General features: G+C 38.5%; 1 protein-coding gene across 6 annotated transcripts in view; it reads left to right on the top strand.

Moving 5' to 3' along the window:
- DNMT3A (DNA methyltransferase 3 alpha) overlaps positions 1-16,001 on the top strand; it is a 5,166,949-nt gene extending 5,150,948 nt beyond the window's left edge. For all 6 annotated transcript variants that reach the window (XM_044062880.1, XM_044062879.1, XM_044062877.1 and 3 more), the window contains one exon: positions 11,878-16,001. In XM_044062880.1, the coding sequence (XP_043918815.1) occupies positions 11,878-12,019 (142 nt within the window). In that variant the 3' untranslated portion in view covers positions 12,020-16,001. The remainder of the gene's footprint in view (positions 1-11,877) is intronic.
- The last annotated feature ends 3,381 nt before the right edge of the window (positions 16,002-19,382 follow it).

The following is a 19,382-nucleotide window of genomic DNA, read 5'->3' as shown; positions in this document are numbered from 1 at the left end:
ACTGTCAGAAGCTTCAAATGAAAATTTGCATTCATTAATACAACAGATTTCTGAAAAACAGTATATAGATCAATAAACTATCTGTTTGGAAAAAGAAGCATGTGAGGAAGTGCGAAAATATAAACAACAAAATCTAGAGAGATTTGAAAAGAATAAAAAAGAAATATGGTCATGGGAAAGAAAAAGAGATTTGATATGGTGCACTGTTTATGAAAAGAGAAAGCCAAATTAATCAATATAAAGAAGTCAGCCCCCAAAGATATTCAAGGAGAAATACAGGCAAAGGAATCCAGATATGGAAAATTTCACAATAAAAAAATAACATCACAAAGATGGAATGTAGAAAAGAAGATTAGTAAAGTAGAAGGTAAAAAATAGAAGTTGAAGTGCCTGCAAAGTGAAGGATTTGGTGTAGAAGGTCTAACACAGGTTACATCACAGCATGATGGAGTGAGACCCCAAAGTAAGGAGAAAACGGAAAATCAGGAGACATCTGAAGAAGAAATATGGGTATGGGAAAGAAAAAGAGATTTAATATGGTGTAATATTTATGCAAAGGAAAAAGAAAAACTAGCCAATACAAAAAGAGCAGCACCAAAAATATTTGAAGAGAAATACAGGCAAAGGAATCCAGACACGGAAAACTTTACAATACAAAAAATAAGAAGAGAAAGAAAAAAAGTAGAAAAGGAGATTAGTAATAGAGAAGTTAAAAAATAGAGGTTATGGAGTACCTGCAAAGTGAAGAATTCAGTGTAGAAAATCGAAAGCAGAAAGCACCACAACAGGATACAGCAATGGATATCCAAATTAAGGGGAAACCAGTGGAAAAGGAAGCAATTGGTCAGGTGCCATATCAATATATTTTGGAGCCTTCCATAGGAAACCAGTACAAACATTCACTTGAAGCTAGACAGCAAGGAAAGGAACAGGAAACTGAGGAAAACTCTGATGCAGTCGACATTGAGGAGTGATAGGCCAGTAAGTTCCCATATGACAGAGCAACGGATGGCACAAAATGAAATTGAAGAGAAGGTGCCACAGGAAGATGCTATAGAACTTTCTGTAGAATGCCCGCAAGAAATGGAAAACTAGGGATGTGCCCTCAGTTTGGAAGAAAATGAGCTAAGAGAAGAGTTGCTTGATTTAATAGACATGGACAGATATATTAAGAACAATAAGAAAAATAGACTGCAGAAGGTCAATAAAACCAAAAAAGTCAGAAGTCTGATAAAACAAATGAATGCAGTAATTAGTACTGTCCATAGAGATCCATGTATTATAACAGAAGTAAACAGGCTATATTACTGTGCTGCTAAATTCATAACTGATAAAGTTCTACCTGAAAAACACAGGATAGCGAGGGAAACAAAGGGGAGAAATCGAATACCATCATGGAAGTATCGAATAAAGAAAACTGTAAAGCAATTACGACAAGTGACACTGTTAGAAGACTATAGAAGAGGGAATAGATAAAAAAAATACTAAGAAAGATAGATGTGATAAAAGCAATGCGCAGTATTAGAACAAACCAGGATCTGTCATGCATTATCATAAATAAACTAAACATCTCAGCACAGCTGGAAAAGCTTAGAAGTTATGCGGAAAAATATAAAGGAAAAGTACAAATAAGTAATTTATTGATGACCCAAAACATTTTAAAGTGAATTGGGAAACAAGGTAAAAGGAATTGAAAGATCACACAAAAAAAGAAGAAATTGATACAGTTTGGAGAAGTATCTATGAAGATCCTGTGGAACATAACAAACATACTAGATGGATAGAAGAAGTAAAAGAAAGAATAGGATGTTTAAAGGCGCAGGATATGAAATGGGATGAAGTAACAGCCAGAGAGACTGAAACAAAGTTAAGAAAGCCTCTAACTGGAAAACTTCAGGCCCAGATGCAGTACCTAACTTTTGGCTAAAAGTATTAACATCTTTGCACGAAGATTTACTCGTGAGTAAGAACTATTTATATGCCCACACCCCCGAACAGACACCAACCTGGATAACAACAGGAAAAACAATACTCCTACTTAAGAGTGAACCTGCAAGCCACCCTAAAAATTATAGGCCAATAACTTGCTTTCCGATGACGTATAAACTATACACGGGAACTGATGCCTACAGAGTTTATAGTCATTTAGAAGAAAACTCGATTATGACAGTAGAACAAAAGGGCAATTAAAGAAAGAGATATGGAACAAAGAATCATTTGTTGTTAAATAAAGTTATAGTGGAGAACTGTAAAAAGGGGAATAGTCTAAATATGGCATGGATTGACTACAAAAAAGCATTTGATAGTATCCCACATTCATGGATAAAAGAGTGCTAAAAAATGTGTAAGATACACCCTACACTGATTGACTACATTACAATGACCATGAAACAGTGGCAGACCACTTTGCAATTAAGCCATGATAAAGGACAAATTATTATCCCAGGGATAAAAATTCAAAGGAGGATATTCCAGGTTGACTCTTTATCACTGATGTTATTCTGCCTTGCCCTTAATCCATTAAGCTGTCTACTTAACAGCTTAGGCCATGGCTATAATTTGGCTCCTAGAAAACAACAAAATGTAAAGACTTCTCATCTTCTCTTCGTCGATGATTTAAAATTGTATAGCTCATCAGATGAGGAACTGAAAACACAACTGCAAGTTGTCAAAAACTTTTTTCAGATGATATAAAAATGTCATTTGGTCTTGATAAATGTGCAAAAGCAACCTTTAAAGCAGGAAAACTGCAACACCAGGAAAACATCAGTTTGGGACAAGAATGTGATATAAAAGAACTTTAGGAAGGAGGAGTGTATAAATATTTGGGAATTGATGAAGGATCAACAATAAAACATGAACAAATGCGAATAAACCTTCGTAAGGGAATACTTCAGAAGACTTAAATTAATCCTGAGAACAGCAGTGATGTCTAGGAACAAAATACAAGCTTTAAACCAATTTGCTCTTCCTGTCCTAACTTAAAGTTTTGGAGCGACTGACTGGCCCCAAAATATGTTGGATAAATTAGATAGAAAAACAAGAAGGCTGTTTCATGCTCACCAAATGATTTATAAAAAGCTGTGCATACAAAGATTATATATTCCCCTTTCTGAAGGAGGGATGGGCCTTCTTCACAAATTGATTACATGGATAGATCTCCAATTGTGGGACTCCAAGCATCTCTTCTGACCTCACAAGACCCAAATGTAGTGAAAGTTTTGAACCATGAGGAGAATAAGTCTAACATGACTTCTCTGCTTAATCTAGCAGAAGCATATCAGAGTCATACAGGAATGGAAATCAAACCAGAAGTAGGTAAAAATCAGGTAGCAACTGAATGTGCCAAAAAACAAAAGAAAGAATATAAGGTGAAGGACCAGATGAGAAGGCAAGAAATGTAGAAAATGCATAAATATAGTTGCAAGTATAGAAAACTTCTGGAAGAACCTCATGTTGATCAGGAACAAATGCAGGAATGGTTAAGGAGAGGCGAATACAAGTCAAGAGATGAAAGGTTAATATTGGCGGCCCAAGATAGTGGGCTGCGTACACATTGGTTTACAAAGTCCATTGAACATGTGGGAGAAATCGACAAATGTAGGTTTAGTAAAACCAGATTAGAAACAGTTGCATACCTCATTGCTGGTTGCTACATACTAATGGCAGAAGGACTGCATACTGAAAGATGTAATAATGTGGCAGTATTGTTGCATTGGGGATTGTGCAAATATTATGGGTATTGAAGTGGCTGAAAAACATTGGAGACATAAGCCGCAAAGCATCATAGAAAATGAAGTCTACCTCACATGGGATCATCCATTACCAACAGTTCAAAAAATACAGTAGATGCTAGAAAACCAGATAAAGTGGTCCAAGAAAAGAAGACAAAAGTAGCATTGATCATTGAAATCACCAAACCCAGTGACTACATTGTCTTGTGTACAGAGAGACACAAAGTCATAAAATATCAGGATTTGCAGGCAGAAACAAGAGCAATCTGGAAGAAAGATACCCAGATAATTCCAGTAGTAGTAGGACCAAAGTGTCTTCTAAAAAAGAATCTACAATCATATTTAGATATGCTGCCATTACATGTAACTCTGTACGAATTGCAGAAGGAATCATTACTGGGCACATTGCAGGTGCTCTGAAGAGCACTTCTGGCTGACAGCAAAGATTGAAACAATATTAATTTCCTGAACTTTAATCGTACTTTGACTTAGGAATGGGGTCCATTCCCATCATGGCAACAGAAACTCAAAAGTTTGGAGAAATTAAAAAAGGTAGAGAACGGTAGATAAGCAGTCAAAAATCCACATACAGCAAGTGCAGAAATAACCTTTAAAATTAAACTTGAACGCTTCCGTTCGTATCTCTGTTTTAATTTGAACTTCTTTAGAATACAAGTGTTTGTGTGTACATTATTTAAATACAGACAGGTGGTGAGGTACAATTACCTAAACCATTTCAGATAGCATTTCATGTTCAAATTCACATTAAGACCTCGGGGCATGTCTGCTGCCAACTGGATTTGCCATTTAAGTTCCCTAACCTCGAGGATGGGATTAACATCACCTATTGCCAGATTAACTTGCTCTAAAATGGTTAAGCAAAAAATAGAGGAATGGGGACATCCTAAAATGTGCCTGGCTAAAGCATTTTAGAATCCCCTTTCCGGATGGCTTGATAGTGCACTTTAATGCGATCACTCAATTTCCTGGTGGTCTTGCCAGTGTAAAATGCTCTCCATACAGAGCAAGAGCTGAGGTATATCACATTGGTGGAATTGCAGCCATATGATCAGCAGTGGCGGATTTTGAAATTTAAGGTTTCAAGTGAGAAATGGTCTCTTGTGATGATACATTTACAGCAGACACATTTTCCACAGGTTGACATATGTGGGTGGTTGACAGTAGAGTCTGATGTGCCTAACAAAAAGGAGTCCCTTTCAAAAAGGGATTTCAAGCATCTATTTTTTTTTGTATGAGAAAGTGGGAGAGGGACCTAATGTTTTACGTTGCTTTGGATAATATCCCAATTGCTTATGATGGTGCTCCTAATAAAGGGGGCATCGAGTGACGTGGGGATAGAGAACCAGGTGATATCTCTCAGCTGGGGCTTGGGGGGGGGTTTGGGAACCCTTGTTTGAGGATGGGGAGGTGTGCCTTGTGGGTCTGTGGTCTCTGACTTGAGCAATAATGTTGTCTAGCAACTTAACTGGGTAGTACTTTTCAGAAAAGAGTTGTTTCAGGACAAGGCATTCAACCTCAATGTCTTGGTCATTGTTAACAATGTGGCTGACCCACACAAATTGTCCTTTAAGACTGTTCTTTTTCATAAAGAGGGAGCGCTGGCTGGTGAAGTTGAGGTAATTTTTGTGGAAGGTGTGCTTCTGAAAAAGTCATGGAGGAGAAAAGCATGGTGAGGGGATCAAGGGAGAGAGTGATATCAAAGAAGTTTACTGATGGCCCTTTCCCTGGCAGTCCAGGAACTTGATGCTTTCACTGATGTTCTGGAGGAAAAGGTCAAATTCTCTCGGGGTCCCTCTCCACACAAGAAAAATGTTGTCAGTGTAGCATTTGTAAAGGATGACCTTTTCAAAGCCTGGGAGCTGGATAAGAGTGTCTACTTCCCAGGAGCTCAGTACTAGGTTGGTGTAGGATGGGGCCATTTTGGCTGCCATTACTACTCCATTGATCTGCTGGTACAGTTTGTTTTGGAATAAGAAAAAGTTATTCTCAAGTACCAGTTTAAGCAGTGTTATGACTGTTTGGGTTCAGTCTGCTGTAGTGTGGGTGTGTCTGTCTAGGAATTGACGTACTAGACCAAAGCCGCCTCTGTGTGAGATGCTGGTGTAAAGGGGTACAATGTTGAGGGTGACTAGTAGCCATTTTCCAGGAGTCCCTTGGAGCTGATAGATGTGGTTGAGGAAGTCCCACGAGTCCCTGATGTAGAAACATGTGCTCTGCACTAAGGGGTTCAGATAGAAATTCAGGAGTTCTCAAATTAACTCAATCTTTGTCTTTTTGGAGGAGACAATCTGCCTGAAGTGGAGGGTTTAAGGTGTCTTTGTGGGTTTTAGGGATGCCAAACTTGATCCCCACAGTGGTTGAGTTTACTGTCATAAACTCCAGTTCACAATCTGTGATAAAATCCTTCTGATAGAGTTCGAGCAGGACTTTGTCAGTATTATGCCAGCTGAGTGAGAACTCAAAGGGGTCCACTAGTCTGTAGCTTCAGTCATACGAGAGGTCTTGCTCCATTTTGTTTGTACGTAGTCCCAGGTATGCATAATGATGATGCCATTGTCTTTATTAGCTTTCATAATTCTGACATTGTGGTTGTTGTGGAGTTTGGAGAGGGCGGCTCTTTCAGATGGAGTGAGGTTGTATGTGGAATGGGGTGCTGACTTAAGCGCATCTCTGATTTGCTTCTCGCTTACCTTGGAGAAGATGTTGATGTTTAGGTGCAGGGGGTAGGTTTAAGATGCTCTTCCTTTTGAGTGCTGGGGGCACTTTGGTGAGCAAATCTTCTGCATCACTACTGCGTGGTGTAACTGGAGGTGCTGGTAGTATGTTATTGGACCAAGGGGAAGCTGTGTGTAGGCAGGAGGAACTTGTTTGAGCATTAAAAAAACATGATAAAATCATTGCTAATGTTTTTAAAGACAAAAATCATCATTACAAATGTTTAAGCTATTAAGATCACTAGAGTTCTGACTGTTCAAAGAAGGCACATCCATATTAGTATACCAACTAAGGTTGCTGTTTGCCAGCTCTTGCTTCAGATTAAGTTTCCTGCACAACTGTTTTAAGTCTAAAATGACTTTGGTAGTTTTGGCTGTTTCAGCCGGGATAAAGTTTAAACATTTCTGAAGTACGGAGAGGGTGCTGGCATCAAAGGATAAGTCTGTAAGGTTGAGGATGGTGCCAGAGTGGAGGGTTGGGACAGGTTTGGGGGAGTCCAGCGAGTTCAATTAGTACAGTCAACTGCCTCGTCCTCGCCCTCTGCTTCTCCCGTTCACTCACCTCCCTGCTTCTGGCCTCTGGTATTCTTGATCCGCTATGTAATTGTGTCTCAGACTCTGTTGGGGGAGTGTCGATGTGGGTGAGGGGGGTGGACCCATGGATAAAAATGGTTACTGCTGATAGCCTGGTCAGCCGCATGGACTAGTGAAGCTTCTGCTGGAGTGGAGGGGGGGTGTTATAAATACCAGAATTGTGGTCTGACATTCCAGGAGGTAGCCTACCGCTCACAGTGGCATTGTTGATGGAATCCTTTAATCAGTAGGTACTGTTGGTGGGTAATTGCTCCTCACGTCAGGGTGCCGGGGTATTGGAGGTTGGTAAACAAGGCCTCTGAAGATCGGAGGGTTGCGGGGTGCAGGTCCAGGTGTTGTTGTTTGTGGCCAGTCAAGCTCTGTCAGATTTGGGTTTTGGTAGAACAAAGGACGTGTTGTTCTGGTATTGTTCAATATCTCTGGTGAATTTGTTCAGTTTTCGCCTTATCAAAGAATCCACATACCGTGCTGTTTTCACATCCAGGGTTAGCCAGTCCTTTTCAAAATCCATGAAGAGGGGGTGTCGGATGATTTCAAGGTTTACAGCTTTGATTTCGTTCAAGAGTCCTGTTAGTTTATCTCTGTTTTGGATAACCAGGGCCTCCAGAACTTTGATCCCTTTGTCTTTAAAGATTTGGCACGAGTGACATAGGGTACTGTTCAGTTCAACTCTGTTAGAGAACCTCCAGCACCTAAGTCCTTTTGGGACAATATCATCATTTATACAGCTAGTTAGGTACATAATGTCATACTCTATGCTTTTGAATTTATAGAGTAATTTTTCTAGCCTGTAAATAAGGTGCTTACAGTAGGTTGGTGAGTCCTCTTGTCCTTCGATGGAATTGATGTTGGTTGGTTTTAGTCTGGCTCCATTTAGAAAAGAATTGCAGCTGGAGGATATTGGTAGTTTGTCCATGAAACTTGAATCCTATCTGTGAGTTATCTGCACTGCTGCTGGGAGTATTGTAGTATCTGTGATCTGTTGGCTATTGAAACCTCGATTTCCATTGTTGTCAATAAGATTATGTGCCGGCCTTTGTCCTTCAATGAGCAATGGAGTTGTGATCGTGAATTCTGGGGGCACACTGTGAGTAGAGACGTTTAGGAGGTCCTGACTGTTGCAGGGTCAAGGGAGGGTTGATCCATTTTCTATGCTTGCTAAAGCGAGAAAACTACACACGGAATAAAACACTATCAAGTGGGAAAAGTAAACTGATAAAGTGAATTAAACACCACACTTTGAGCAAGAAGGAAGGACGGAGACCCTTGAGTACATTTAAAAGACCTTACTGTAGAGAACAGTAGATAGGCAGCCAAAAATCCACATACAGTAAGTGCAGAAATAACCTTTAAAATTAAACTTGAGCACTTTCATTCGTATCAATGTTTTAACTCAAAGTTCATCAGAACACAAATGTTTGTGCTTACATTACTTAAATACAGACAGGTGATGATGTACAATAAGTCATTTTAGACAGTATTTAATGTTCAAATTTGTGTAAAGACCTGGGGCCATGTCTGCCGCCAACAGAATTTGCCATTTAAGTGATGGGATTAATGTCGCCTATTGCCAGGTTAACTTGATCTGAAGAGGAGGCCGAGGAGAAATGCTTCAGACGCATGTCTTCGGAATGTGGGAGGAAACTGGAACACCTGGAGGAAACCCATGCGAATGCAAAGAGTACATGCAGACTCCACACAGAAGGCACCACAGCCAAGAATTGAACCAAAGAGCCTCTTGCTGTGAGGCAACAATGCTAACCGCTGCACCACTGCGCCGCCACACATACACACACACACACACACATATATATACATATATATATATATAAAGATATATATATATATATATATATATATATATATATATATATAGATATATATATATATATATATATATATATATATATATAGAGAGAGAGAGAGAGAGGAACACTACTAAGTCTCGAACTTTTGAAATCTCAAATTTCAAAAGCTCAAGACCATGTAGCCGAAACCCCACATTACTGAAAGACCAGAAGCACGAAATTCAAAATCCCGATGTTAAGGGATTTTGAGTTAGCGCTTCTGGTGTTGCGGTTCAGGTAAGTATGTGTGTGTAAGTGTGATTGTGAGGGGCTTTAGTGTGTGTAAGTGTGTGTTGTGACTGTGGTGTGTGTGTGTGTGTGTGTGTGTGTGTGTGTGTGTGTGTGTGTGTGTGTGTGTGTGTGTGAGGGGCTGTAATGTGTGGGTGTGAGTTTGCCTTGTGTGTATGTTTGTGCGATCTTGGAGTTAGAATATTAAAGTGGGGGTGTGTGGGGGGTGCAGGGGGAGCGAAGCCCCCCTGCTTATCTTTAGTGTAGGGTGGTTTGTTTGGTTATGGGGGGAGGCTGTGTATATGTTTGTGTGTGTGCTGTATGTATGTACTACTTTTGCGATTTTGAATTTCGCACTTTTAACATTTCGGTAATGTGGGGTTTAGGGATTATAGTCTCGGTATTTTGGGCTTTGGGATTGTGTACTTTCGGGATTCAGTAGTGAATCCATATATACATATATATATATATATATATATATATATACACACACACACACACACACACACACACACACACACACACACACATATGGATTCACTTTATAATCTCGCTCGAAATACTGAAATCTCGAATTTCAGTATCTCAAGACTATAAAGCCAAAAATTCAAAATACCAAAACCCCAAAAGTGTGAAATTCAAAATCGCAACTTTTAAACACACCCTCCACCACACAAGCACATATACACCTTCCTCCCCACACTACAAGAAACAAACAAAACACACACAAACACAACAACACAAATACACTTACCTACCCTACATATAAGCAAGGCCCCCCTGCACCCCCCATGTGGGGGGGGCTGCACCACCCATACCCCCACTACTTAGATATACTAACTCCGAGGTTGCACTAAAAAGACAAAGACACAACCCACCACTACACACACTACATTCCCCTCACACAAATACACACAACATACATACAAACACCACAATTCTCAACACTTACACACTCACACTCTTATCTACATACCATAACCTAAACCTACAACTTCCCAACACATTAACATGCACAAAACCCTTAAAATATAAACAATTACCTGAATCTCCAGCTCTCCATTAACACAGTCCACCACCACAACCACTGATTCGACTTTTCCGGATTTGGTTATTTGGATTTTCGCGCAACAGGGCTTTAGATATTTTAGTCTCGAAATACTGAAATTCGAGATTTCAGTATTTCGAGAATGTGAAGTGCACCCATATATATATATATATATATATATATATATATATATATATATATTTTTTTTTTTTTTTTTTTTTTACTTTTTGATCTCCTGAGTAGCCACCATTGTGCCTTTGCTGCAAAAAACATAAACATATACCAGTCTGTCCTCTGCATGTGTTTAGTATGTGGGGAGAAACCATAGCACCCAGAGAAAAAGCACTAGAACACATGGAGGATACACAGAATCTGCACAGAAAGCACCGCATCCAAGAACAGAGAATCTCTTGCTGTGAAAATTCTACAAAATATACCACCTTGTAAATACATGCACACACACACACACACACACACACACACACACACACACACACACACACACACACACACACACACACATATGGTTATGATGCAGTTTGACAAACATTATCTCCATTGACAAACTGCAGTGGACATACCTTTAGTTAAATGTTTGCATTTTAGATGCCAGAAAAGTCTTAATGTCAGATCGTCGACTGTGGTAGTTCCAGGAAATGGGCATCTGTGCAGGTAAGTGGGATTTAGTGGGTTGGGGTTATAGTATGAGTTAGGGCTAGGCATAACTTTAGTTGTGAGTGTGTGTTTTTGTTTTGTTGTGTGTGTACGTTTGATTTTTAAGGTTAATTTAGTGATAATTTGTATGGTGTATGTAATGTATGTGTTTGTGTGTGTGTTTGTGTGGGTGTGTCTGTTTACCTGTTTTGTTTACTGATACTCTTAGGGAAAAAGATTTTTGGTAAGGAAATGCACTGGGTTAGGGAAAGGGACAGGGTTAGGGTTAACAACTTAGCGGGTCTGTATTAAATAACTGAAGAGGCATTTCGACGAACACCTCTTCGCCTACACATAATGAATGAACGCACTAAATTGCGATCGTTCAGAACAGTGATTTCCTTCCCTGGGAAAGAAATCACTTGGCCATCCCCATAAGTTTGCCCTTTTCCCCACTGTTGTGTGATCTCGGAGTTGGTATATTTATTTAGGGGGGGTGATTTTTTTTTGTTTTTAGACAAGCGATTTCTTTCCATGGGAAAGAAATCGCTGATGTCAGTGTTCGTGGTTTTGTGCATTCGTTGTTTATGTGTCGGGGAAGAGGTGTTCGCTGAAACTCCTCTTCGGTTATTTAATATAGATCCCAACTTAGCACATATGAGTAATGAAGCACCAGTTTTTTAGCATGTAATGAACCACCTTACTCTCCAGAAGCTCTTATAAATGAAAGAGGTAGATGTGTGTATTGGGGAAAACATATGTATCTGTGGAGTAAGTTTGATGATAGTTATAAATGAACATGCCAGACCAGTTTAGGCAGTTAATTCTGAACGATGCTATTTTCTGTGCCAGGGCATGTGATCCTTTCTCTCTTGGACCTACCTACTATCAGTATAACAGTGCAGCTTGAGATCACAGATTTGATTTGTAGTAACATGCTTTTAGAATAAAAGAAAGGCCATAATTTTCTTTATTATTCAGCTGAGCATTTGCAGTTCCTGTAATTTGTCTAATTATGATCATCTTTCCTCATTCAGGGTATTTGGATTTCCTGTCCATTACACAGATGTGTCTAACATGAGCCGCCTTGCCAGACAAAGACTCCTGGGAAGGTCTTGGAGTGTGCCTGTCATCCGTCACCTGTTTGCACCATTGAAGGAGTATTTTGCCTGTGTTTAGATAGTAAATGACACCAAGGAACTTTTAATGGAACAAAGAAATATATATCAAGGAAAGAAATGAAAAGAAATTTGATACCCAGCTCTTCAAGAAAGACATAAAACAAAGAATTACATTCAAGTAGATGTTTTACGCAATTTGTTGTATTTTAAATGTCAACCTTTTATCCTATTTAATTTTTTTGTAAAAGTTTGTGTTAATTTTCAGCTATTTTATCTGGGGATTTCCTTTTGTAAATGTTTTTTGTTCTTTTTTTTTGTGTTTTCAAGCTGTACTTTTGAGACAAGGCTTTTACAATCTTTAGAGGTGCTGTAAAACAAGACAGTAGTAAAGAAAGGGAGACAGAAAAAAAATGTTTACTTTTTTTGTCTTGCGCCTGGTCAGAAGGGAGAACAAGCAAGGACAGTCATGAAGAGAGACTGACACCAAGCTTGCTACTTACTTCCTGCGCCTTATTTTACCAGCACCATTACTGGTAATTCTAGCAAAAAAGGAGTAAACACATGACACAACCTACTCTTTCACAGTATTCCAGGTGCCTGCAGAAAGGAAACCTTGAAGAAACCAGTTCAGAAGCCGCAGTTACCTCTCACTTACAGTTTGTATAAAGAAGGTACTACTGTACAACAACTTCATAATGGTGCTTTATAATTAGATGATTAAAAACATCAGCTTCCATGTTGCCTTACAATGCAGTTGTAGGAAGTTTTTTTTTTTTTTAAAGCAAGCTAAGTAGGAAACAGAGTGCTTATCTTTTTTAAAAGTACAAGTGTAGAGAAAGAGGCTTATTGGCATGACTTCTGTGTGGAATAAATAATGCAATAATGTCTTCATTCTCAGAAGAAGTTATATTGAGGGGGAATTTGCCATAATTCTCAACTATTTTGTATCATGTTTTTATACAAATCACAGTGGTGCTTATTGCCTGTGAAGAGTTTTCTCTTTTCACTTCTGGTGGCCTGGGGGTCCAGCAGTGGCACAAGAGTCAGTCAACAGTGTAGCGATGTTTTTGGTCATCTCCCAGATTTCTCAGATTCATAGGCTGCAGTTTTATATTGAGGGGCTGAGGCTGTATTTTTACATCTCCTTTGATTTATTTTTGGAGGAGGCTGTTTTTTGTACCAGGCACACGATCCTCCTCCTTTTCAGTACTATATACAATCAGGTACAACACTGTGCAGCTTGACATTACAGTTCTGACTTGCAGTTATCATGTTTCTTTTTCTATAAATTACTGTTATTTATCCAAAAATTTGGGTTCTGTTTATAATGTGAACTTTGGTTTTTCCTAGTACTTGATGAAACTAGGGCTGTGCCACCTAGCTAAAAGAAAATAATTAAAATATGCCCACCTTAAATACATATATATATCTATATGTACATTTTAAAGATTGTCTTAAAGTAAAGAAAAATATGTAGTCATATATGTTAAATGGTAGGTGAACCACGCACACATAAGAAAAATCTAAAATGTACTTCCAGTGCCTCTCATTTCTGATTTAGCTAGGTTTTTATTTTAGTCATCTGAGAGAATGTCTCATTTATATGGCCATGAGCACTGGTGTCATGCTTTGAACTGCTCAAACGTCACTGCACTGGGTGTTTAGAAATTCATTTGTGGAGGGTCCTCATCTCAAAAGTGTTCTGCCAAGGCACAAAGTAGAAACACTCTTCTGAGAAAAGGTACTCAACCAAAGCTTCCACAGGAGGACAAAAACAGCCCCAAGGTGTGCAGCCAGTACAAGTAATTCCACACCAGTTCAGTCTCCTGGTGAAACTGGGCTGTTACTTACCAGCACAGTGGTTCAAAATAAGCTCAGCATCACACTGGCTCTTGTTAATTGAGCCCCCATGAGACGGCATGCATACAGATACTAGAGTAAAGACAGTAATAAATAAGTAATCATAAAGGAGTATCTTGTAAATGCATGAACAAAGGGAATGCATAGGACTGATGGACTGTTTTGTTCACTAATCTTTTAATCTGTGAAAATACTTAACAGTGTAACTTGTTGGGTACTGAGAAAAATGCATTTTGATTACATTATCCACTACACTTCCAAAGGGACAAAACAGCTAAGCTTAGGAGTTTTATCCATGCACTTTCCTGTTTTCCATCTGTCCTTTTAAGAATGGTGCTAGGGAAGCAGTGGTAACCTTTTCTTCCCATTTGGTGCTGCAGCAGTTCCAGCTCCACTCCTGCCCCTTCCAATGAAAACACACAGCTTACCAGAGTGGAACATTGCTGGCCATTGAAAATCCAAAGGTCTGTCTATGTGCCTGATTTTTTGTTGTTTATATATATATATATATATATATATATAAAACCAAGCATATATCATAGCGACACACACACACACACACACACACACACATGAACATATTATTGTAAATCCATTAAGGTGATTAACCTTGCCAAGAACTTATGGGGTTTGCTTGATCACTCCATAGTTCACCTGCATTATGAAATAATGTGCTAAGGGGAGCAATACAGTGGTGGTCCAAAATATTGGGAACCCTTTAAACATGTGGTTGTATAGTCTTGCATCACAAATGGGCAGACTGGAACCTTTTCATGTTCAATGCCTGAAGCAGAAAAGGAATGGTTCACCTGTTATTAATGCTATGTTTATTCTGTAACTGATGCAAGTCTGTGAGTTACCCATGTGCGGGTAAACGTACTCACACACACACACGCCTGCACACACACACACACACACACACACACACACACACACACACACACACACACACACACACACACACACACACACACACTGTCACTAACAGCTTATCCCATATCTAATAAATCAAGGTTTATTTGCCCATTTCATCAGGGAGAACCTGTCCCAAGAAATTTCTGTTATAGACAGTATATCAACACCAAAGCACAGAATGTTAAATGTCATTTGTATCCTCTTGACACACAGTGTAACCAAACAAAAGCTTAGTCTGAAAGATACAAGCCAGATTTATAGCTTGAGCACTAAGGATCCCAATTGGGAGTTTAAAATATAAGGATATTTCAACACAGTTTGCACAGCTGTAAAATTATTCTAAGGTTATAGTTCAGGAATGTAAAGACTGTTCATTACAATGAGGCATGGGACAACTTTCAGAATTCAGAGTGTGTTCTTTCTTTGTTGCACAGCCCTAGATTTAAAAACAAAAAAAATAATAAAAAAATAAATAAAAAAATACTGTCAGTTCCGTTAAAAATAAGAGGCAGTAGGTGATTCAAAAGGTGCTAAACATTTTACCTAAAATATATATTGTCTGGATAATGACTGTTTTTTCATTTCTCCTAGCTGAGTTAAAAAGAAAAAAAACAGAAGCACTATTATTTTACTCATATATTATGAAACAAAAAAGGCATTTTAACTTTGTACTTGAAGAGAAAAAAAGCTAAATGACAGATGATTTCATGTGTTTTAGCCTAGGCATTGAAGTAGATGGTGCTTTAACTATTTGTGGGAATCATGTATTCATACTGAAGAAGCAGAATGTAGACATTTGGTAATAACTTTTACTGTTACATGCGTACTTTGCTCGATCCCTGGCAGCAGTGTATTTTTAATCCACATTCCATGCAGCAAAGCAGTATTTTCTTTTCTTTTTTTCCTGTATCATTTTTTGGGGTTTTATAGCACTGTACAATTGTCACTTTTAGCATTGCTTATATTTATTGACATTAAAAAATGTGCATTTCACAATATGGTTCTTCTTCAGAAGCATCACAGTGAGGTCATTGTCCACCTCCTAAGATGATAATACTGTATTTCTGTGTAATTATTGCTCGTGACATAGCTGTATATGACAATGAAAAAGGTCAGTGCGTGCAGCAAATGTAGCAGTCTGTCAGTCAGTCATTCAGTCAGTTCAGCTTCACCCCATTCTCAGTACCCAGAAAACAATGCTCCTTTCTTATGTACTTGTGCTGGAGAACACTTGAATAAATGTACTGTTTTTGTGCAAAAGAAAATGCATTCTCTTTTTTTACTGAAAAATTGTTAAACGTTTCCAGTTTTGTGATAATCAGATTCAAACAGCATGTCACATACTGCAGGCTTGCAGAAATGTATGTTATTAGTCCAGCCAAATAGCTATGATGGCCAGCTTAGAATATTACAATATGGAGTGATGTTTAGATGTCAGAGTTCATATATTAAATGGAGTTTTCTTATGTATAGAAATGAGATGGGTTTGTAATGTTGCAGTGAAAGACAACTACCAGAATGTGACTAAATGAAGACACATTATTCAAAAGTCTCTCTCATATTCAAAGGAAGCTCCAGCTACAAATTGTTGCCATGTCTTGCAGTAGTCTTAGAATTATCAGTTAGCAAAGGGGAAATTGGGGGTCAGTAATTATAATGAAATATTTTTATGAACACAGAAAACATATTTAAAAAAAGGCACTGGAAGCTTTGTACATCACCATGCCGTGTACATTAACAAAATTTCTAATTCAGAGACTGCTGCAAATCTATAACAGAATAATATTTACCATTGTATAACCCAGAAAACATGTAAGCACTTTGAGCTGAAGACATTTTCTATAAACATTTTTATATTGTTATGTTTCGCCCTCATTCCCCATAACCATCAGGCCATGTTCCCAGTTGGCCCATTAATGTGTGCCTGCTTCTTGCATCAGAAGATGCCAAAGGAAAGAGACTGCAAGCCAGGGAGAGCAGCTGCAGAGAGTAAGAAGATTTTGAATCACCCATGACAGCCTTCCCCCTGTTGTCTAGCTGGCATTGTACTATGGCTGTGCTGTGTGAGTGTAAATGAATGCTTACTTACTCTTATAGTGTTCAGCTGGAGACCATGTATTCTTGGGGCAGATTCACATACCTGACTCCTTGTGCAGTGAAGCGTAATACTGCACCTTCCCCTAGGTGATTCTCCACTGGAGTTGGAATTTAAAACCATGACTCCTACCCACCATAATTGCCAAGCTGACATTGTTTGCTCAGTTTCTCCCCTCACTTGTTCCTGGAGTGCTGAGACTACTAATCAAATCAGGGCAATCTCTGTATTCACAGAGCTGACAATACTTTATAAAAGCTGTTTGCAGGAAGATAGTGAGTAGTCTTTCAAGCAGTCCTTGTAGTTGTCATTCAGAGATTTTCTCAGGTGGTCATTGCAATTCGTTTTCATTAGTTCATATATCCTAGCTATATTCTCATTGTTGTTTTTACCACTTGCAGATGCACTAACATGGGATAGCCAACCCATGATCTTTAAAAGTCTCTGTTCCTGATATAAAAGTGCAGTGCACTAAAAATTGTTTTCAGAATATTTGTTCTTTATGGTAAGGAAAAAAGCAAGCATATTTTGCTGTTATTAGTACTACTTTTAGCGGTAGCATTGTTGCCTCACAACAAGAGGTTCTCCCATTCGATTCTCGGCTGGAGCGCCTTCTGTGTGGAATCTGCATGTCCTCCCCACGGTCGAGTGGCGTTCCATAAGACATGTGTAGAATGGGCGTGCCTTCGTTGAAGGTTGGGAGTTGAGCTGGCACCTTGGCACCCGTAAAAAATCTACTGCCAATCATTAGCGGACCGGAGTTCCACTGTGGTGACCCCTAACTGGGAAAAGCCGAAAGAAGAAGTACTTTTAGCTTCAGTGATGCATTTTGTTATGCATTTTAATTTTATTTTATATTAGAAAAACATATACATACCACCATTGTTTTTTAATTATTTGGCTGCAATAGCAGTGTTTAAGGTTGAGGAAAATATATTATACATTTTTAGCCAATTTGAAAGATTAAATACTGTTAAGCTTTGGTATATTGTTAATTTTGTTAATGATTGTTGATACCAGCCTTGATATCCATATCATTTGCAATGTAACACTGCACAGCTGTATCATTCAAGCAAATTTATTTTGCACAGCCTTGTCTTACTTTGAGGAAATGACTGACTTAATGCAGTTTATGCCAAATCTGTCCAGCACTATGCTACCATGGAAGTGCTGCTTTCAGTGTACAGTGACGTAAGTATATATTATAAATATAATTCTGTGTGTATATATATATATATATATATATATATATATATATATATATATATATAATATTAAGTATAACTTGTAGGTATGTAAGAACCCCTGTGGGTTATCCATTCCCTTTCCCTTACCACTGCGTTTACAGTATTCCATGTGTCTGTGTCTTAGATGATTTCCTTTCTGATGAAGAATTTCACATAAAACATTTGTTTCTTATTGTTATTATGTTTGTTTTCCAATTGCTCAATTATAATTTACCTAAATGGCCATTTATCAAAACACAAACAAAAAAAAAGTTTCATGTGCGGTATAAGGAAATGCTGCAAATTATACTGATGCTACTCCTGACTGTAGCTGGAAAAAAATTGTTTCGGTATCTAGAAAGCAAATTCCAAATTTTGATTTTTTTCCTAAAATGGCTGCCAAATATATGACCTGGTGATGTCTTAGATCTACTAGCAGACAGTATGGTATTTCTTTTCTTTTGTTCTCTCTCTCTGTGTCTTTCTTTCACTCTCTATGTAATGCTGTTAGGTACTTTTGCCACCTTTCTTTATCGGCATCTGTTCAGAATATTATTAATCATGATTTAATACTTGCAAAGAGTTTGCATGTCTTCCTTGTTGCCCTTATGGGTTTCAGTGGATGCTCCTATTTATTCCAGCATCCTAAAGACGTACAGGTATGTGAAATGGTAATCTCACAAGAAGTCATGGTGGTGCAGCGGTAGCGTTGTCGCCTCACAGCAAGAGGTTCTCCTGTTCGATTTTCAGCTGGAACGCCTTCTGCATGGACTCTGCATGTCCTCCCCGCAGTCGAGTGGCATTCGAAAGACATCCGTGAATGGGCGTGCCTTCGTTGAAGGCTGGGCATTGAACTGGCACCTCGGCACTGTAAAAATCTACTGCCAGTCATTAGCAGACCGGAGTTCCACTGTGGCGACCCCTAACCAGGAAAAACTGAAAGAAGAAGAAGAACAACAACAAACTGGTTCTAGGTGTGTGTCTTGTCTGTGAATGGGTGTGTATATGTATCCTGTGATAGGTTGACTTATGAGCATTGGTTGCCTGGATAGGATCCAACTTCCTCATGACCCTGAATAGGGAAAATACAGGTATTGCAAAAAATAATGATTTGTTTACACTACCAGTTCAGCTAGCGTTTTGTATATAGTTGATTAAATATGTTGAAACTTAATGCAATCCAGTTTAAGCATAAGGACATGGATGTTAGTTTGTAAATGGTAAATAAGTTACACAGTCTACGGATAAGTTTACAATCAGAGATCAGTATTTGCATTACTTTGTACATAGATGCATTAGTTCAACAGACATCTTTACAGCATTTA

This window comes from Protopterus annectens, chromosome 2.part1 (assembly GCF_019279795.1).
Source record: "Protopterus annectens isolate FY-2018-M chromosome 2.part1, PAN1.0, whole genome shotgun sequence".
Lineage (NCBI taxonomy): Eukaryota > Metazoa > Chordata > Ceratodontiformes > Protopteridae > Protopterus > Protopterus annectens.
Note: the sequence above shows the minus strand (reverse complement) of the source record. Positions and strands in the feature narration are given on the sequence as shown.